We start from the raw sequence: 20,859 nt of genomic DNA, 5'->3' as shown, positions 1-20,859 counted from the left end.
CATATTTGGGTATTTTTACCTCCCTCCTCTCCCCCATCTCAGATTACCTGGCTTAATAACAGCATTATCTGTTACGTTAAACATTTTAACTTTCTGCTTTGGTGGCAATCCAAGTTCCTGGTAAAATTCCAATATAGATGTAGATTTCTAGAGGAAAAACAGCACATATAAACAACACATTTAATATGTGGAATTTAATGCACAGAAAATTTAATACAAAGGTGGAATTTAATGCATAGAAATCTAAATTAAGTTACTAACAGCCCATAAAACAAATCAGAGTGCACTCTGCTTAGCTAATGAACAAACAGTACCTCATTCCCCTTATTTAAGGGAGGTGAGAGTTTCATCCATCACTCTCTTCCCTTCTCCTCCACGCTTTGAGCTGATAATGTTGCTTCTCACTTCACTGAAAAAAGAAAACTGAGAGACCTTCCCCAAGCTTTTTTCACCAAGCTGATCAAACTGCCTGCATCAGCCTTACACATTGTCATCCTCCCACCCCTCTCCAGGTGCCACGAGGCACAGAGGGAGCTCTCAGAGAATACCAGTGCCAGGGCCTCAGCTTGGAGCCTGTAACTTCACTGGTCTGGGGGGCAGCCAGGCAGCAGTGTGTTTTCAGCATTCCCTATGTTTCTGATGTGAATCTGGGGCTGGGAACCACAATGACAGATGAACTGTCAATGCTCTCATTAAAGCCAAATCCTCCACTGTGGACTAATTCTTAAGCCCTCTCACCATCAGTGGCTTTACTCCTGAAATCATCCCCACCACCTTCTTAATCAATATTTTCCCCTTTTCCACTGGAACTTTCCTATCAGCATATAAAGAATCACAATAACTCATATTAAAACAAAAACTTTTCTTCAGCCACAAACACTCCTCCCTTTCTCAGACCCACCTTCACCAAGGGCTTCTAGCCCCTGTGAAACATGCTGGTTAAAATCACCAGACACTGGTAAACGTGAGCAAAAATGGGCACAGGCAGTCACTCTCTCCTTGGAAGGCCTCCACTTGACTTCCAGCTACTACCCTCTGGTTTTTGGACAAGTTAATGACCCACTTCTCCAATATCCATCCCAAATTCTACTCTGAACTACAGATTCTTCTGCCCTACTGCCAAGGCAACATTTCACTTTGATATCATAGAACAACTCAAGTTCAACACATCTTAAACTTGAACTCAACATGCCTCCTACCCTATGAGGTCTGCTCACCTCTTCTTCTGAGTCTCAACAGCAGCTCTATACTTCTGTTTAGACCAAAAATTCTGTGGTCACCTACAACTCCTCTCTTTTGCACATCTCATGTCCATCCAACAGCCATTCCTGTAGCCTCTATCTAAACACACAGGCCACATCAGCCACTTCTCACCCCCATCCCAGCCAGTTGTATATTGTCTGGATTATTTCAGTAGCCTCCTATTAGTTCTCCAACTTCCATAATCCTGACTGACTCCCTGGTCTATTTTCCATTCACAGGCTGGCACAATCCTAAACTCAAGCTACATCAATCTCCACAATGGTGTGCATCTTATGCAGAATCAAGTCCTAAGTCCTCACCATGGTTTACAAGGTTCTAACACCACCTACTCTCCCAACCTGCCCTGCCTCAGGGACAATGTGTTCCTTACCAGTCTAAGAACTCACTAAACAACCACCTGAGGTCCTCCACACCTACTGGCCCTCTGCCTAGAAGGCCATTCTGCCAGATTTGTTTTCCCTTTTCCTCTTTAAAGTCTGAAACTGCCTATCCTGTTTACAGCTGTGGAAAATGTCCGCCTCACTATTTTGAAAAAGGGCAAGAAGGAAACATTTTCTATGCTTTTCCAGGATTTCAGTCTTCTCCCCCAGTAGACTATGGATTTTATATGAATTCTATATGTTACGCAAATTTAAAATGTCTGTTCTTTTTAAGTTTGTACCACTTCTATCCACTGTAGACGGGAGATTTACTTTTTTTAAATTTAGCAGTACACTTTTGTTAAGGAAAATTTCAAACATATGCATGAATGCTGACATTCAGAGTCAATAATTATCAAAATTTGGCCCATTTGTTTCTATTTTTTCTTCCAGTTTTATTGAGATATAACTGACATACCATACTGTGTAAGTTTAAGGTATACAGAATAATGATTTGACTTACATACATCACAGAATGATTATCACAATAAGTTTAGTGACCATCCATCATCTCATGTAGATAAAAAAGGAAAACAAATTTTTTCTTTTTGATGAAAACTGTTAGAAGATTAGCTTACACATTTAATGCACCGTAGCGTTAATTGTATTTATCATATTGTACATTTTAACCCTGGTATTTATTTACCTTATAACTGAAAACTTGTATCTTTTGACCAACTTCATCCAATTCCCCTTCCCACTATCACCTGCCTCTGGTAACCACAAATCTGAAAACTTTTTCTATGAATTTGTTTGTTAAAGTATAATTGACCTATAACACTATTAGTTCCTGATATAAAACAAAGTGATGCAATATTCCTATACATTACATAAGGATCAGTATGATAAGCCTAGTTACCATCTGTCACATACAAAGATATTACATAATTACTGACTGTCTTCCCCACACTGTACATCTCATACCCATGACTCATTTATTTTGCAACTGGAAGTCTGTATCTCTTAACCTCCCTCACTTTATGTCTCTCCTCATGTCTCTGCCAGATTTTGGTATGATATGCTCCCCCATTTTATTCTGGTCTCCACCCAAATATCAATCTACCTTTCCTAATTATTTTACCTAAAATAGATGGCACCATTTTCTCTCTCTTGCAATACCCTGAACTCACTTTATTAATCTTCAAAGCACTTCCCTCCATCTGTCATAATATATATTTCTGAGTTGTTTATTTTCTGTACAATTGCTTCTGACTCACACCCAACTGCACCAAAATGTACGCTTCCAGAGAGCAGACACTTTGATGGCTGTTCCATCCCCAGCTCCTGGTAGGTCCTGCTGTCTGCTCTTCCCTCCACTCTCACGTTTTTTTGTGTGCTATTGTGAATACTCTTGAATAGAAGATTTTATGGACAACTTATTTCCTTAACATAATGTCCTATCTTTTTAAATTAACACTCTTGACATAGATTGCTGTAAGACTTACCCAAAAAGTTGTACCACTTTACACTTCCTGATGTGAAGAGCCTCTTTCATGAGAATATAATCAACAGTATTTATCTTCCTGCTGTTCCCTCTCCCTCAGCTTCCCCTCTGATCCTACAAAAAGCACTTGCAGGGCCCTGATGAGCCACAGTACTCTATATATGCTTAGCTGTGCCTGCCTGTCCCAGTCTCTCGGTCCATAATCTCCTCCCACTATGTACCACTTTCTGTTAAATATATGCCCAGAAAAGCTTACTGCAAGTCTGTTAAATACATGTCCAGTCCCAGTTCCAGTGATAAGCCACTATTATCTGAAGAACATGTATTTGAATATGCAGCAAACTTAAGGTACTTGCTATTTCAGTTTGAAATATGAACTGTGCCCGTTTATAACTTACTGAGCAGGCTGCCCTTAGGTGACATGAAATCGGGTGGCACTGGCCTGAGGGCAGAGAACTTTGGTTTTGGATCAGTCCACACGCCACCCCTCTCCCCAGCCTGAGAATCCCCCTGCAGCCCCACAGTGAGACCACATAACAAATACTGAGCAGTTCTGCTCTGGATGTCCACAGAAGACTGTTTTCTACCTCAAAGGCCCCTCGGAAGCTGTCCTTTCTTCCAAGAGTGATAATATACATTCATTCCTGTTACTCTCTATGGTTTCACTTCCCATATACTGAAATCTAAGACTGATATTCAGCATCACCAAGGACCCTGCTTTCCATCTTCAATCATACTCAATTCTTCTATGAAAGCAAACATAAAAGTTTTCATTTAAAAATATAGCTCCTTGAAAGAGAAATAAAAGGAATCCAGACAGGAAAGGAAGAAGTAAAACTATCACTGTTGGTAGCTGACATAATACTATATATGGAAAAATTTTTAAAAACTTTTAGAAAAAATGAATTCAGTAAAGAGGCAGCAAACAAAATTAATATACAGAAATCTGTTGTTTTTCTATATACTAACAATGAACAGAAAGAGAAAAAGAAAACAAATTCCATATGCAATTGTACCCAAAAAACCACAAAAAACTAGGAATAAATATATACTTGGGACAACTAAAAGACACTGATGAAAGAAACTGAAGATGACACAAAGAAATGGAAAGATATACTGTGCTAATGGATCGAAAGAATACTGTTAAGATAATCATACTACCCCAGAAGCAGTGGCGTGCTGTACAGTGCCAGAGCAGCCAAGAGGAGATACCCCACATCCAAGGTCAGGAGAGCCGGCCCAGAGGAGATACCCCACGTCCAAGGTCGGAGCAGCAGCTGTGAGAAGATACCCCACATCCATGGTAAGGAGCAAGGGCGGCACTTTGCTGGAGCAGCCATGAAGAGATACTCCACATCCAAGGTAAGAGAAACCCCAGTAAGACAGTAGATGCTGAGAGAGGGCATCAGAGGGGAGACAGACTGAAACCACAATCACAGAAAACTGGCCAATCTGATCACAGGGACCACAGCCTTGTCTAACTCAATGAAACGAAGCCACTCCGTGTAGGGCCACCCAAGATGGATGGATGGGTCACAGTGGAGAGTTCTGACAAAATGTGTTCCACTGGAGAAGGGAATGGCAAACCACTTCAGTATTCTTGCCTTGACAATCCCATGAGCAGTATGAAAAGGCTAAAAAGATAGGACACTGAAAGACGAACTCCCCAGTTTGGTAGGTGCCCAATATGCTACTGGAGATGAGTGGAGAAAGAACTCCAGAAAGAATGAAGGGACAGAGCCAAAGCAAAAAGAACACCCAGTTGTGGATGGGACTGGTGATAGAAGCAAGGTCCGATGCTGTAAAAAGCAATATGACAGGCACCTGGACTGTTAGGTCCATGAATTAAGGCAAATTGGAAGTGGTCAAACAAGAGATGGCAAGAGTGAACGTCGACATTCATGGAATCAGCAAACTAAAATGGACTGGAATAGGTGGATTTAACTCAGATAACCAATATATCTACTACCATGGGCAGGAATCCCTTAGAACAAATGAAGTAGCCATCACAGCCAACAAGAGTCTGAAATGCAGTACTTGGATGCAATCTCAAAACAAAACAATGATCTCTGTTCGTTTCCAAGGCAAACCATCCAATATCACGGTAATCCAAGTCTATGCCCAACCAGTAATGATGAAGAAGCTGAAGTTGAAAGGTTCTATGAAGACATACAAGACCTTTTAGAACTAACACCCAAAGAAGATGTCCTTTTCATTATAGGGGACTGGAATGAAAAACTAGGAAGTCAAGAAACACCTGGAGTAACAGGCAAATTTGACCTTGGAGTACAGAATGAAGCAGGGCAAAGGCTAATAGAGTTTTGCCAAGAAAATGCACTGGTCATAGCAAACACCCTTTTCCAACAACATAAGAGAAGACTCTACACATGGACACCACCAGATGGCCAACACTGAAATTAGATTCATTATATTCTTTGCAGCCAAAGATGAAGAAGCTCTATACAGTAAGCAAAAACAAGATAGGGAGCTGACTGTGGCTCAGATCATAAACCCCTTATTGTCAAATTCAGACTTCAATTGAAGAAAGTGGGGAAAGCCCTAGATCATTCAGGTATGACCTAAATCAAATCCCTTATGACTGTAGAGTGGAAGTGAGAAATAGATTTAAGGGACTAGATCTGATAAACAGAATGCCTGACAAGTTATGGACGGAGGTCCATGACATTGTACAGGAGACAGGAAGCAAGACCATCCCCAAGAAAAAGAACTGAAGAAAAGCAAAATGGCTGTCTGAGGAGGCCTTACAAATAGCTGTGAAAAGAAGAGAAGTGAAAAGCAAAGGAGAAAAGGAAAGATATATGCATTTGAATGCAGAGTTCCAAAGAACAGCAAGGAGAGATAAGAAAGCATTCCTCAGCGATCAGTGCAAAGAAATAGAGGAAAACAATAGAATGGGAAAGACTAGAGATCTCTTCCAGAAAATCAGAGAGCTCTTTCCCAGCTGGAACCATGGAGGGTGCAGAAGAGAAGAAAAAGAAGATTCCTGCTGTGCCAGAAACCCTTAAGAAAAAGGGAAAGAATTTCGCAGAGCTTAAGATAAAGCGCCTGAGAAAGAAGTTTGCCCAAAAGATGCTTCAAAAGGCAAGGAGAAAGCTTATTTATGAAAAAGCTAAGCATTACCACAAGGAATACAGGGAGAAGTACAGAACTGAAATTCGAATGGCTAGGATGGCACCAAAAGCCGGCAACTTCTATGTACCCGCGGAACCCAAATTGGCATTTGTCATCAGGATCAGAGGTATCAATGGTGTGAGCCCAAAGGTTCGAAAGGTGCTGCAGCTCCTTCACCTCCGTCAGATCTTCAATGGCACCTTTGTGAAGCTCAACAAGGCATCAAGTAACATGCTGAGAATTGTGGAGCCATATATTGCATGGGGGTGCCCAAATCTGAAGTCTGTAAATGAAGTGATCTACAATCGTGGTTATGGCAAAATCAACAAAAAGCGAATTGCCCTGACAGACAATGCATTGATTGCTCCATCTCTTGGGAAATACGGAATCATCTGCATGGAGGATCTGATTCATGAGATCTATACCGTTGGAAAACGTTTCAAAGAAGCAAACAACTTCCTGTGGCCCTTTAAATTGTCTTCTCCACGAGGTGGAATGAAGAAAAAGACCACCCATTTTGTAGAAGGTGGAGATGCTGGCAACAGGGAAGACCAGATCAACAGGCTAATTTAGAAGGATGAACTAAGGTATCTACCAGGATTATTTTTGTAATCTGGTCCATTAATAAACAGTTGAAACAAATTAAAAAAAAAAAAAAAGGAAAATCAGAGATACCAAGTGATCATTTCATGCAAAGATGGGCTCAATAAAGGACAGAAATGGTATGGATCTAACAGAAGCAGAAGATATTAAGAAGAGGTGGCAAGAATACACAGAAGAACTGTACAAAAAAGATCTCCACTACCTGGATAATCATGATGGTGTAATCATTCACCTAGAGCCAGATATCCTGGAATGTGAAGTCAAATGGGCCATAGGAAGCATCACTACAAACAAAGCTAGTGGAGGTGATGGAATTCCAGTTGAGCTATTTCAAATCCTAAAAGATAATGCTGTGAAAGTGCTGCACTCAATATGCCAGCAAATTTGGAAAACTCAGCAGTGGCAACAGGACTGGAAAAGGTCAGTTTTCATTCCAATCCCAAAGAAAGGCAATGCCAAAGAATGCTCAAACTATCGCACAATTGCACTCATCTCACACGCTAGCAAAGTAATGTTCAAAATTCTCCAAGCCAGGCTTCAGCAATACGTGAACCATGAACCTCCAGATGTTCTAGCTGGTTTTAGAAAAGGCAGAGAAACCAGAGATCAAATTGCCAACATCCACTGGATCATTGAAAAAGCAAGAGAGTTCCAGAAAAACATCTATTTCTGCTTTATTGACTATACCAAAGCTTTTGACTGTGTGGATCACAATAAACTGTGGAAAATTCTGAAAGAGATGGGACCACCAGACCATCTGACCTGCCTCTTGAGAAATCTGTATGCAGGTCAGGAAGCAACAGTTAGAAATGGACATGGAATAACAGACTGGTTCCAAATAGGAAAAGGAGTACGTCAAGGCTGTATATTGTCACCCTGCTTATTTAACTTATATGCAGAGTGCATCATGAGAAAAGCTGGGCTGGAGGAAGCACAAGCTGGAATCAAGACTGCCGGGAGAAATGTCAATAACCTCAAATATGCAGATGACACCACCCTTATGGCAGAAAGTGAAGAACTTAAGAGCCTCTTTACTTCTCTGATGAAAGTGAAAGAGGAGAGTGGAAAAGTTGGCTTAAAGCTCAATATTCAGAAAACTAAGATCAAGGCATCTGGTCCCATCATTTCATGGGAAATAGATGGGGGAACAGTTGAAACAGTGGCTGACTTTATTTTTTTGGGCTCCAAAATCACTGCAGATGGTGACTGCAGCCATGAAATTAAAAGATGCTTTCTCCTTGGAAGGAAAGTTATGACCAACCTAGACAGTATATTAAAATGCAGAGACATCACTTTGCCAATAAAGGTCCGTCTAGTCAAGGCTATGGTTTTTCCAATGGTCATGCATGGATGTGAGAGTTGGACTGTGAAGAAAGCTGAGCACCAAGAATTGACGCTTTTGGACTGTGGTGTTGGAGAAGACTCTTGAGAGTCCCTTGGACTGCAACGAGATCCAACCAGTCCATCCTAAAGGATATCAGTCCAGGGTGTTCACTGGAAGGACTGATGCTGAAGCTGAAGCTTCAATACTTTGGCCACCTCATGCGAAGAGTTGACTCATTGGAAAAGACCCTGATGCTGGGAGGGATTGGGGGCAGGAGGAGAAGGGGACAATAGAGGATGAGATGGCTGGATGGCATCAACGACTCAATGGACATGAGTTTGAGCAAACTCTGGGAGTTGGTAATGGACAGGGAGGCCTGGCGTGCTGCAGTTCATGGGGTTGCAAACAGTAGGACACGAGTGAGCGACTGAACTGCACGTGTACACACACACACACACACACACAGAGACAGGCAAAATGGAATATTACTCAGCCATGAAAAAAGGAAAATCTTGCCATTTGCAACAACATGGATGGGTCTAGAGGATATTATACAAAGTGAAGTAAGTCAGATGGAGAAAGACAAATACCATGTGATTTCACTTATATGCAGAATCTAAAAAACAAATGAATGGAAGGTAACAAAACAGAAACAGACTCATAGATACAGAGAACAAACAGGTGGTTGCCAGATGGGAGGGGTTGGGGGGATGAATGAAATAGTGAGGGCAGTTAAGAGGTAAACTTCCAGTTACAAAATAAATGAGTGTTGAGGATGAAATGTATAGCATGGAGGATATAGTCAACAATATTGTAATAACTTTGAATGGCAACAGATGGTAACTATACTGATCATGGGAATCATTTTGTAATGTACAGAAATACTGAATCAGTATGTTGCACATCTGTAACAGTGTTTTAGATCAATTTACCTTCAATAAAACATCTAAAAATGTAGATACTTAAAATTATTTCCATGATGTATCAGATTCAGATTTATTAAATTTTAGAACAGAATTTCAATTTTGTATTTGACCTTCACATATTCTAGTTGGCAATTTAAAAAACATATTTTATTAATATCAGTTTTTAAGTATTCCAGGAGGCTAATGAGAAAAATCTTGTTTTTTAGTAATACAAAATGGACAAGACAAACATCTTGACTAAGTAACTCTAGACTGAGACATAAGGAGGAGAAAGGTAATACATACTTCCTGATTATCTTCCAATTTCACTAAAGTTAAATCATTTTTTCTTTTAAATAAAAATATCATAAAACTAATCAGGCATCTGTCCTGAGAAAAACCAAACATTCAAGCTGAGCTGAAGTCAACAGTAGTGTTATAGAGGGTTTTTTCCCTAACTTCCAAATAAATGATTTCAAAAGGCAATTTAAAAGACTGACAGCAGTGTCACACTTGGATAATCCCATCTACAAGGTTGCATTTTTTTCTCCCTCTTCAATTATCCTTCTCACAATGAAAATGCTTCTCTGCCCCAAATATGAATTGATTTAATCAACTTGTAAGGCCACTTAAACTTTATTCAAAAACATTACGTACCACATCAGTTTTTATTTATAATATGGTACACAAATAGCAAAAGCCAAGTAGCCTAATTTCTTGGAGGCATAAATTCTTTACAGATTAAGAAAAATAACATTCTAGCCTTAGTAGAAATAAAACTGATTTAATCAACTCATTTAAAAATGCTAAACTATTTAATATTCATAGATCTCTCTCTCTCTCTCTCTCTCTCTCTCTCTCAGATCCTCTAAAATCAATGTACTTGCAGTTTCAATGAGAGGGTTACAATGTGCAAATGAAAAGTCTGAAGTTTGTATACACTGATTTTCAAAAATCTCTTTCTGAACCAAAATGCTTTACTTCTAAAGAATTCTAGAACTTCATTTTCACATCCTATTCTGACAAAAGGTCATTCGAAGACCAACTTGTTTCTTAATATTGCAATACATGACCTCTAGACCTAGAAAATTAATATTTGAAGAATAAATGGGCTTCTGAAGAACTTCCTATACCACAGTAGTGAATAGTTTAAAAAATTCATGTCAGTTATGTGTTTAAAATTCACTACAGTGTAAGAATCAGCAACCAAATCAGCATCCTGCTGTGCTATACATTCACTGGTGAGATAAAACTTAAGGTATGAAGACCAGTCTCTAGTACAAAAGTAGAAATAAAAGTACTAACATTTCTCTAGTAATTTAGTTATTAAGATTTTATCAACAAGACTGTCTTCATCATTAAGGAAATAAACTGAGCTGGCAAGTAGGAGGGGAACTTTTGTTTTTTGTTAAAAACTATTTGAGAATCAGTGTGAAACTTCTAGAACTGGGAAGGAATTCAGAGACCATCAAGTCCAATTGCTTGCTTTGGTGGGTAAGAAAATGGATGTTCTGAAAGGTGGCATGAAAGAGCTAATAGCAGCCACAGAAACAGAACTCAGCTCTTCTGATGCCATGCCCACTCATTTCCCATTATCTCACAGTCCTGAGGAGGTAATGTTCACAAATTTGCTACTACAGAATGGATTACCACAACATGACACCTGATTTACAAATATGGAGGCTATAGAATCAGAAACTTACAAAATTGGTAATGAAATAAAGATGACAGTGTTAGCCCTAACAAAAACACAGAAATATAATCAATTAGAAAACAGTGGTATCTAGCAAACTAAAGAATTATTCATATGATTCACAGGAGGTCTGGCAAATATTTACACTTAAAAATTCAAACATTTGACATTTTTTAAAAAGTTTCCAAAAATATCACATTGTACTTTTAACTATATTATCTGAACCTCATAATTAGTCAATAAACTGTCAAGAGTAGCAGATATTACTATGAAGTCTTAATGAAAAATAAGCTAACCATACTACCATAATAATGAAAAATAAGTCCTCTAATACTTATGAGATAGGCCTATTAAACCATAGGACTTCAACCATTGCCAATTTACTGATCGGTATATCCCATGTGGCGCTAGTGGTAAAGTATCCGCCTGCCAATGCAAGAGATACAAGAGATTCTATCCCTGGGTCCGGGAGATCTCCTAGAGGAGTCACGACAACCCACGCCCAGTATCCTTACCTGAGAATCTCTATGGACAGAGGATCCTGATGGGCTGTAGTCCATGGGGTCACAAAGAGTCGAACACGACTGAAGTGACTTAGCACACATTCCCCACTGCCTATAGGACAGTTCCACCTGCTTTTTCTGTAAACTCTTTATATCTTTCCTCCAAAGCAATCTGTTCCTTTTCTCTGTCCCAGGTCACAGCATCAGCACTGACCTGCTGGGTCCTGTCCCACCAGCTCATCCTAACCTGGTTTTTAAATGCTTGCCTCTCCCAAGTCCAAAGCAACTGCTCCAGGGCAAAAGATTTTTATGAACTCTCCCAGAGGGCTCACCCCTTAAATGTCCTCCCAGCATGGGGGATTTTCTAATTTAGTTAACCATGATAACAATATGACTACAGTTCAGTTCAGTCGCTCAGTCGTGTCCGACTCTTTGCGACCCCATGGACTGCAGCACACCAGGCCTCCCTGTCCATCACCAACTCCTGAAGTTTACTCAAAGTCATGTCCATTGAGTTGAGATGCCATCCAACCACCTTATCTTCTGTCATCCCCTTCCCCTCCTGTCTTCAATCTTTCTCAGCATCAGAGTATTTTCCAATGAGTCAGCTCTTTGCATCAGGTGGCCATATACTGTTGCTTCAGCTTTAGCATCAGTCCTTACAATGAGTATTCAGGGTTGATTTCCCTTAAGACTGACTAGTTTGATCTCCGTGCTGTCCAAGGGACTCTCAGGATTCTTCTCCAGACCATAGTTTGAAGGCATCAACTCTTTGGTGCTCTGTCTTCTTTACAGTCCAGCTCTCACAACCGCACGTGACCACTGAAAAGACTATAGCCTTTATATACTAATCTTTGTCAGCACAGTCATGTTTTGGCTTTTCAGCACACTGCCTAGATTTGTCATAGCTCTCCCGCCAAGAAGCAAACATCTTCTGATTTGGCTGCAGTCACCATCCACAGTGATTTTAGAGCCCAAGAAGAGGAAATCTGTCACTACTTCCACTTTTCCCCCTTCTATTTACCGTGAAGTAATGGGGCTGATGCCAAGAACTTAGTGTGTTTTTTCCCTAATGTTTAGTTTAAGCCTGCTCTTTCACTCTCCTCCTTCACCCTCATCAAGAGGCTCTTTAGTTCCTTTTCACTTTCTGCCATTAGAGTGGGACCATCTGCATATCTGAGGTTGTTGATGTTTCTCCTGCCTATCTTGATTCCAGCTTGTAACTCACCCAGTCCAGCATTTCTCATGCTGTGCTCAGTGTATGAGTTAAATAAACAAGATGACAGCAGACAGCCCTGTCGCACTCCTTTCTCAATCCTGAGCCAATCAGTTGTTCCATACAGGATTCTAACTGTTGCTCCTGACCCGCATACAGGTTTCTCAGGGGATAGGTAAGGTGGTCTAGTATTCCCATCTCTTTAAGAGCTTTCCACAGTTTGTTATGATCCACACAGTCAAAGGCTTTAGCGAAGTTAATGAAACAGAGTAGATGTTTTTCTGGAATTCCCTTGCTTTCTCTATGATCCAGCAAACGTTGGCAATTTGATCTCTGGTTCCCCTGCCTTTTCTAAACCCAGCCTGGACATCTGGAAGTTCTTGGTTCGCATAATGCTAAAGCCTGGCATGCAAGATTTTAAGCATGACCTTACTAGCGTGAGAGATGAGTGGAACTGTCAGATGGTTAGAACATTCTTTTTTACTTTAGTACTGAAGTACTAAACATGCTTCAGTCCCATCCCTTCTTGGGAATTGGGGTAAGAACTGCCAGTCCTGTGGCCACTGCTAGGTCTTCCAGATTTGCTGACATATTCAGTGCAACACTTGATGGCATCATCCTGTAGGGTTTTGAATAGCCCTACTGGAATTCCATTGTATCCACTAGCTTTATTCACAGCAGTGCTTCCTAAGGCCCACCTGACTTCACACTCCAGAATGCCTAGCTCTGGGTAACATGAACTAGGTATTCGGTTCATTAAGATCTTTTTTGAACAGTCCTTTTTTGTACAGTCTTTCTGTGTGTTCTTTCCATCTCTTCTTGATCTCTTCAGCATCTATAGATCTCTACCACTTCTGCCCTTTATTGTGCCCATCTTTGGGTGAAATGTTCCCTTGGTATTTCCAATTTTCCAGAAGAGATCTTGTCTTTCTCCTTCTGTTGTTTTCCTCTATTTTTATACACTGTTCATTGAAGTAGGCCTTCTTGTCTTTCCTTGGCTTCTCTGTCTATGGCATTCTCCAGGCAAGAATATTGGAGTGGGTGGCCATTCCCTTCTCCAGGGGATCTTCCCAATCCAGGGACTGAATCCAGGTCTCCCGGATCGCAGGCAGATTCTTTACCCTCTGAGCCATCAGGGAAGCCCCTCTATCAGACTGTCTTCCCCCAAACCCACAGTTTACCTCCAGGACAAGTTTATGACTATGGCATAGCCTCAAAACTTAATTCAGAATTTCAAAGAATTCAGATCTAAAGCTAATGAAATGCAGTGTTAGAAATGAAAATGCATCCTTACATGGAAACGTGACACAGTTTTTCCTCCTACAGTCAGGGCTGCCATTTTTCCATTATGATTTTCCTTTGGAGTATATTTTAGGACATGACAGTCTTGTACCTAGAAAACAAAAACACACACAAAAAATCAATGTGCTGGAATACATGTTAATATTACATACCAGCCACATTGAGTCCCTAGGAAAGTTAGAATTCTCTGAAGTTTCTGATCTCATCATCCCTCTAAAACCAATCACAATCTAAAAAAACTATTAACCACAGTACACAACATGCATAAAACACAAATATAAAACAAATGGAGTATTTACAAAGAAAATATGCGTATAACCACTACCCGTATCAAAAATCCCCCAAACCTCTGTGTCTCTTCCCAATCCCCACCTCACACCCATTCCTCCCTGTCCTTTTTACCCCTTGGGCAGTGGTTCTTAAAGTGTGGTCCCTAGACAAGCAGCATCAGCATTACCTGGGAACTCAGGCCCCTGCCAGAACCCACTACAACAGAACCTGTGTTTTCTGAGCCTCCCAGGTGATTCTGAGGTACAGAGAAGTTTGAGATGCACTGCCCCTCAAATAAATAACCATCCCTCTTGACACTGTGATAATAATTCATTTAACTTTTCATTATAATTACTGCCTTTGAAAGCACTGCTTAATCCTATAGTTTAGTACTATCTGTTGAAACTTCATGTAAGTCAGATCACATAGACTTCTCCAGATTTTCCTGCTTTTGCTCAAGATTCTATTGGTAAGGTTCACCCACACTGCTTTTTGCAGCTCCATTCTGTACATTTTCACTGCCACCCAGCACTTTATCATGTAAATATACCATGATTTCTTTATCCATTCTACCACGATGGAAACATGAGTTATTTCTATTTTCGGAGTATTAAGAGTAATCCTGCTATAACTCATCTGTTTGAGTTTTCTAGTAACACTCAGGAGTGAAACTGGAAGACCACAGGTTCACCTACCTCAACTTTCCCTAATGCTAAGCTATTTCCTGAAGTAGTTGTTCCAATTTACAATTCTACCCATCATTCCTGAAAGTTCCCAAAGTTCTGTAGAATTCTAGAAACTATTGATATAATTCTTTCCTTGATCATTCAGAGTCAGTAAAAACTTATTAAGGGCTTGCAGGCCACCTATGCCTGACAGTACTGGAAGCACTTCCATGTATGGGCTCTCACTTTAATCTCCATCACTTGCCTAATTTTAATCTCCATCACTTGCCTAATCACTTGTCCAAGGCTTAACTCCAAAGATGAAGTGAGCAGTCCAAAGTGATCTGGAGAATGATGGTCTCAACTTACCAGTGATTTTTGTAATAATGATAAAGTCAACAACAGCTAATGCTGGATGGACACTGAACATTGTTTTAAATTTTAAGTGCCTGACATTTATCATCTTGTGCAAGCCTCACAGTAACCCTCTGAGGGAGGTCATAGTGATTTCTCCTGAAGAATAAAATCCTATCTTTTACAGATGAGGCAGTGCTTCAAAGAACACAGCTAGGAAATGGCATAACCAAGATATGAGATATTCAGGTTCCAGGGCCTACATTCTTAACCATTAACCTTATTTCAGACAACAAAATGCTGCTTCTCCAGGTAAGTGTTACACTCGGAGGTAGTAAAGAGATGAAAATTACAACTTGGAATTGAAAGAACTGCAAAAATGAAAATAAGACGGGACTGAGACTTTTCTCTGACTGAGTTAAACTAGTAGATCTGTAAGAAGTTAGGTTACACATTTTTTTTTTTTAATTTATTGCTCCAGTTATCCCAATACCAGTATCAAGAAAGCCACCACTCAGGCATGAGTAAGAACATTCACTGACATCCTCAGAAGTAAACCGCTTTCACAGAATTTATGCTCCATTCTACCTCTTCTTCACATGTTTCAGGACACAAATATTGTCTATTGTGCAACAGGTTTGCACAAATAGATAGCACACACAACAGATTTGCTTTTATCTTCTATTTCTTTCTCACCTGAAGTAATGTGACCACATGCTTCTTACCATCTTTGGTCCATAAAGGCATCATGCCTAACTTCAGTGCAATAAGGCCCACTCTAGAGGAACCTGGCAATTAAAGACAAATCAGTATTCACACAGTTTTTTCAACATTTGTCAACTTGATACTACAGGATTTCCTAAATTTTGGTTTCATATAAGAAGTAGGCAGATAACAAACATGCTGATATATCCATAGAGTAAAATACAACTGTTCCTTTCAGATATAAGTGCCTTCAATTATGCCTGACATAGTATTACTCAATAAACCTCTGTAAAATGAAAAATATAAGACAACTATACAAAATAAAGAAAACAGTTAAAGTGATATATTCTAGTATTTAGAATAGTGGTAATTAATAGAGGGCATGATGAATCCACCTTTATGCTTTGCTTCCCTAGTACCAATTCATATCCAACCTCATTAATCGGGAAATATCCACTACTCAAACTCTAAGAAGTTAGCTGGAGTTACACAGAGGACATAAGTGGTTATGTGGCTAAAAAATGTTAGCATCAACCATGACACTCAGTTTGTTGTATAAATTGATGAAGTTGCCCCACTAAGATGTCTAGTCATTAAACAATTTGACAGCCACAATAACCCCCAATCGAAGACAACACCCTCAGCAGGAAAGGTCTTATGCTTTTTGGTCTGGCCACAGATGGATATAGCACTCTGTCTGGCACTAAGAGCTGATTCTGGGGTTATGCTTGGCAGGCATTGAGTGCTAGAACACCTCAAATGCAAATCTCTGAGTGATACATTTTAGTTCACCACTCTTCCAGCTTTTCTTTTCTATTTTACTTTTTATCTGAAGAAAATAATAAAACATTTGCAGAATGATTCTCTTTTCACCTACTATGCAATTTCTTGAGGAAGTTTTGATGATCATCAGATATTCACTAACAATAGACTAGGATGCTGGAAATATACTTGCAAACCAAACCACAATGAAACAGACTCAGTTATGTCATGAAAAACAGAAATGACAAATTTATCCAGAAGTCACTATGACTTTAAATGTGCCAGTCAGACAGTAATCAGGCAATGAGAACACAACATACACAAAATAACCACCTGGTTCCCAAGGATGTATAGGCCATGGCTCATCTTTCAGAGGACAGAGTTTACTTGCCAACTGGGCTTCATTTTCATCAGAGACCAACTGCTTAACAAAGGAAACATTCTCTTCAGAAAGATGCTCATCCCACCAAGTACCACTCTTGCCATGGAGACTTCTAACCAAAACCCAGATGTCTGTTCTGTAAAAATACAATTAGAGAACAAAGCACAATTCAAAAGTTTCCCCATTTAATGTACAGGAGGTTACATGAGCTGGAAAGTATAGTCAGGGCCTTAGGAAAAGGTTTGCATCCTATTCCAGTTTTTTTCACTGACATTTCTCATGAAAATAACGGGGCTCATATTTTAACTGTTAATACACATCCTGGAGGAAAAGTTCTCCCTTTCTCCTCTGGGATAAACAGATTTCCAACAGGATAGTCCTATGTAGACAAAAGAAGTCACAGGCCCATTTGAACATGTACCTTAACAGTTTACATCCAGTGACAGTGACAGAATGTGGGCTTACTGATATTTTTCTGATAAACTCACCTCTTATCTGTAATGACATGGCCTAGGCTCAGAATGGTGAAAAAACGGAGAGTGCAAATTCTAAAAATCCATAAAAGACCTGAACTCTACTAGTTGAACACCCCAAGAAAGACTTTAGGGGACGGGGGTCAGGAAAGAGGTGTATAATTCTCGAGAGGTGGGTCAGAAAAGAAGTAAAGCTTTCTGAGGTCTATCTCTTTTGTAGACAGGAAGATATATCCAGGCTAGAGTCTGAATTCGGCACTTATTAGTTAAGTGACCTTGGGCAAAGCGCTTGTCTCTAAGACTCATCTGTAAAACTAAATAATGATAGGACGGAATAATGGTGGTATCTGTAAAACGGATGATAACAGCTCTCATGAGGCTACATGAGCCAAGGCGCCTAATGTTTCTAACAGAACATTTACTATAGAGTAAACGCTCACTAACTGGAAGATAGTATCATTGCTGTTGGTACTGCTTGCTGCCAGTCGCTGGCTCATCAGCATTAAAAATAAAAAACCTACCCCTTCAACCCTTCAAAGGGCACGTCCTTTGAGTAGTGATTCTTAACTCTTCAGGCCTGGACGGAGCCCCCTCCTACCCTGGGCCGGGCCAGGCCACAGTCCGTGACCGCGAGTGCAAGGATAATCCCCCACGCTCGTCTCTCCCCAGCACCCACCTGTTTCCCGAGCCCAGGGCAGTGCCCAGGCCACCCGTGCCGCGGTCCAGAACCCGGGCGCCGGCCCAAGCCAGCAGCCTCCAGCTGGGCATGGTGAGGCCGGGAGAACGCAGCCCCTTCACCCTCGGGCGCCCTGCCGCTCAGCTTGGCTTTCACGGCGCCCCAGCGACCGTGTCCCAGTCCTGTGAACCGTCCGGAGCTGTCCCGCAGCCTCTCACACTGCCTTCCCGGACGAGAAAGAACTGCCGGAGCCTTTTCCGGTCCGCTCGCAAAGCGCGCCGGTGCCGGGATCGGCTCCAAGAACTAGAGTTCCGCCTCCGAAATAGTCCTAACTTTGGCTCTGAGTGGGGTGGGGAGAGTGGGATCTGGCTCTCCATGGGGTGGAAAAAAAAATTGAATTTAAACTTTAGGAGAATGAGGCAAACTAGGGACAGGCTTCTTAAGGAAGCGAAGTCACTTCTAAGTAGTACCCCTTGTGAGGCGGCTCATTGTACTAAGCAGCTCTTGATATTCTTATATTGGATTATGTTCAAAACATCCCTGAACGAAGGTCGTTACTTTTATATTACAAATGAAGGAATACAGACAGTGTTGGTCCAAAACAGATGGAAGAATTGGTACTGAAACAGGACTGACACGTGCTAATAGAATATGGCCAAGTTGATATGGTATAACTTCCAGGGGTGGATCATAAAATGTGTTTGCTAGTGTGTCTTGGGCTCTTGGACGGCTCTCTATGAGGGAAGCCAGCAGTCTTGTCCTGCAGGCACTCAAACATCCCTGTGGAGGGGCCCATGTGAAGAGGAACCATCTTTCCAACTAGGAATTAACCACTTAGGAAGGGATTCCTCTGGTTCCAGGCAACATTTCCAATGACTGCAGTCATGAAAGACCGAGTCTGAACCACTCAGCCAAGAAACTCCTGGGTTCTTGACCAGGAGAAACTCCTGGAGAGAGTAAATGATTACTAAATTATTTTGCGCAAGCATTTATTCCTAATATACTTTCAGTACAAATAAACCCTTGTCCTGGGTTCCAGAGTCAGCCTAATCACCATGTGTCATCTTGAGTATTCATTCTATTACTCTGTTTCCTTCTTTATCAGATGAGTGCTTGTAGAAATTCAGAAATAAAAAGACTTAAGCTATTTCAAGACCCTCTTTTATCTGAGATATGGCTATGCTGGCTTAAAAAGTCTAGGCCATGGTCAATTCCTGATAACTACTTGAACTGTTCTGTAAAGATAAAAGAAAACAAAGAATGGTCACAAAATCTTTGTTTGCTCATGCTAGCCTGGCTTCCCAGTTATTTGAGAATAGCCCTTTACTGAACAAGCATGTCTTGAGGTATGCTGTATGCAAGAAGCTGGGAATAAAAAGACTTGCCTACAACTGCCAATGGCTAGCATTTCTTGAGCATATAATATGGGGTGAGTATTGTGGAAGCCCTGGAAATCTCAGTCAGAGACTGCCAGGAGCACACTTGAATTCATAAGTTTAAGTTTCATTAGCTTCCTGCAGTGAGAGAGAGCATACACCTACAAATGAGTTGTAATATTTGGACTTACACTGGGTGGCATGAAGGAAACAGACTTCTTTTGAAATGGATACTATTCAGCAAAAGTTCAGCATTTGGGCATCACAGTAATTTTGTTGGAGGTAGGAAGGACAACATGAAACTAGGGATAATGATGGTGAGGGAGCAGATCTGTTTTGAGGATAAGATGTTTTGAGGAAAGAACTGTTTTGTAACTGGAGTGTGGCCTTGGGTGTGGTCTGTTAGAAGTATTTTGTTGACATTCCATTATAAATTAAACACAAGTCTGATTCCTAACAGAATTCATGTTCACTCTTCAGTGTATTTCCTCATTTGATCTTTATAATAACCCCATATGATAATACTATAATTACCTCCATTTTACAGTTTAGAAGATAAACACAGGAGACTACATGACTTAAATTCATTTGACTAGTTAGGGCCAAGATTTAAATCTCAGCAGTGTGATCACAGGGCCTGTGTTCCTAGCCATTCAGTTTCTTTGATTCTCTAAGACAAGTATGTTATTACCCTTGCATTGGAGTTCTTATATCGCTGAGAGGAAAATTGGTAAGTAATCATATCACACATGGCAGTCTGTGAGGCCTGAGGAGGAAGCCAGTCAGTCTAACCTTTGCTTCTAGTGCCAAAACTCTCCAAGCCCATGATGGCAAACTTGAGGGAAGAAATCCTTAGCAGACAACATTGCTAAACCAAATCAAAGCAAAACATGCTCTGTCTGCTGTCACATATTTCCTGATTGATAGCTGGGTCTGGCAAGTATTAATTTCATCACTACAGTATACTGCTAATTGACAAGAACCAATCCAGTTCTTGAGGGACCTAGCCAGGGCTTCTCTAGGGCACTGATCTCCAGCTTCCCAGCATTTCTGACATCATCTTTCAGAGAGTACCATGGGCCCTTGGACCCTCATACCATTTTGCCTCTCTGGGACTTTAGTTTCTCACTGGAAAAAAAGATAACCCTGTTATCTTCTTTTAGCGCTTTGCTGTTGTTGTTCAGTCACTAAGTCATGTCTGACTCCTAGTGACTTAATGCCAGCCTCCTCTGTCCTCCACTATCTCACAGAGTTTGCTTCAAGTTTATTGAGTTGGTGATGCCATCTAACCATCTTATCCTCTGCCACCCCTTCTCCTTTTGCCTTCCATCTTTCCCAACATCAGGGTCTTTTCCAATGAATTGGCTCTACCATTAGGTGGCCAAAGTATTG

General features: G+C 40.7%; 1 protein-coding gene and 1 pseudogene across 1 annotated transcript in view; one reads left to right on the top strand and one right to left on the bottom strand.

Moving 5' to 3' along the window:
* Positions 1–18,339, bottom strand: part of MRPL3 (mitochondrial ribosomal protein L3) — a 50,221-nt gene extending 31,882 nt beyond the window's left edge. The window contains exons 1-5 of the mRNA XM_020880174.2: positions 18,092–18,339; positions 16,894–17,078; positions 15,790–15,881; positions 13,797–13,895; positions 48–147 (exon numbers count right to left, since the gene is read on the bottom strand). Of these exons, the coding sequence (XP_020735833.2) occupies positions 48–147; positions 13,797–13,895; positions 15,790–15,881; positions 16,894–17,078; positions 18,092–18,183 (568 nt within the window). The 5' untranslated portion in view covers positions 18,184–18,339. The remainder of the gene's footprint in view (positions 1–47; positions 148–13,796; positions 13,896–15,789; positions 15,882–16,893; positions 17,079–18,091) is intronic.
* LOC110129053 (large ribosomal subunit protein uL30 pseudogene) lies at positions 6,097–6,923 on the top strand (annotated as a pseudogene).
* Positions 18,340–20,859: the final 2,520 nt, after the last annotated feature.

This window comes from Odocoileus virginianus, chromosome 4, assembly GCF_023699985.2.
Source record: "Odocoileus virginianus isolate 20LAN1187 ecotype Illinois chromosome 4, Ovbor_1.2, whole genome shotgun sequence".
In the NCBI taxonomy this organism is placed as follows: Eukaryota; Metazoa; Chordata; class Mammalia; order Artiodactyla; family Cervidae; genus Odocoileus; species Odocoileus virginianus.
This window is presented reverse-complemented; position numbering and strand designations above follow the sequence as displayed.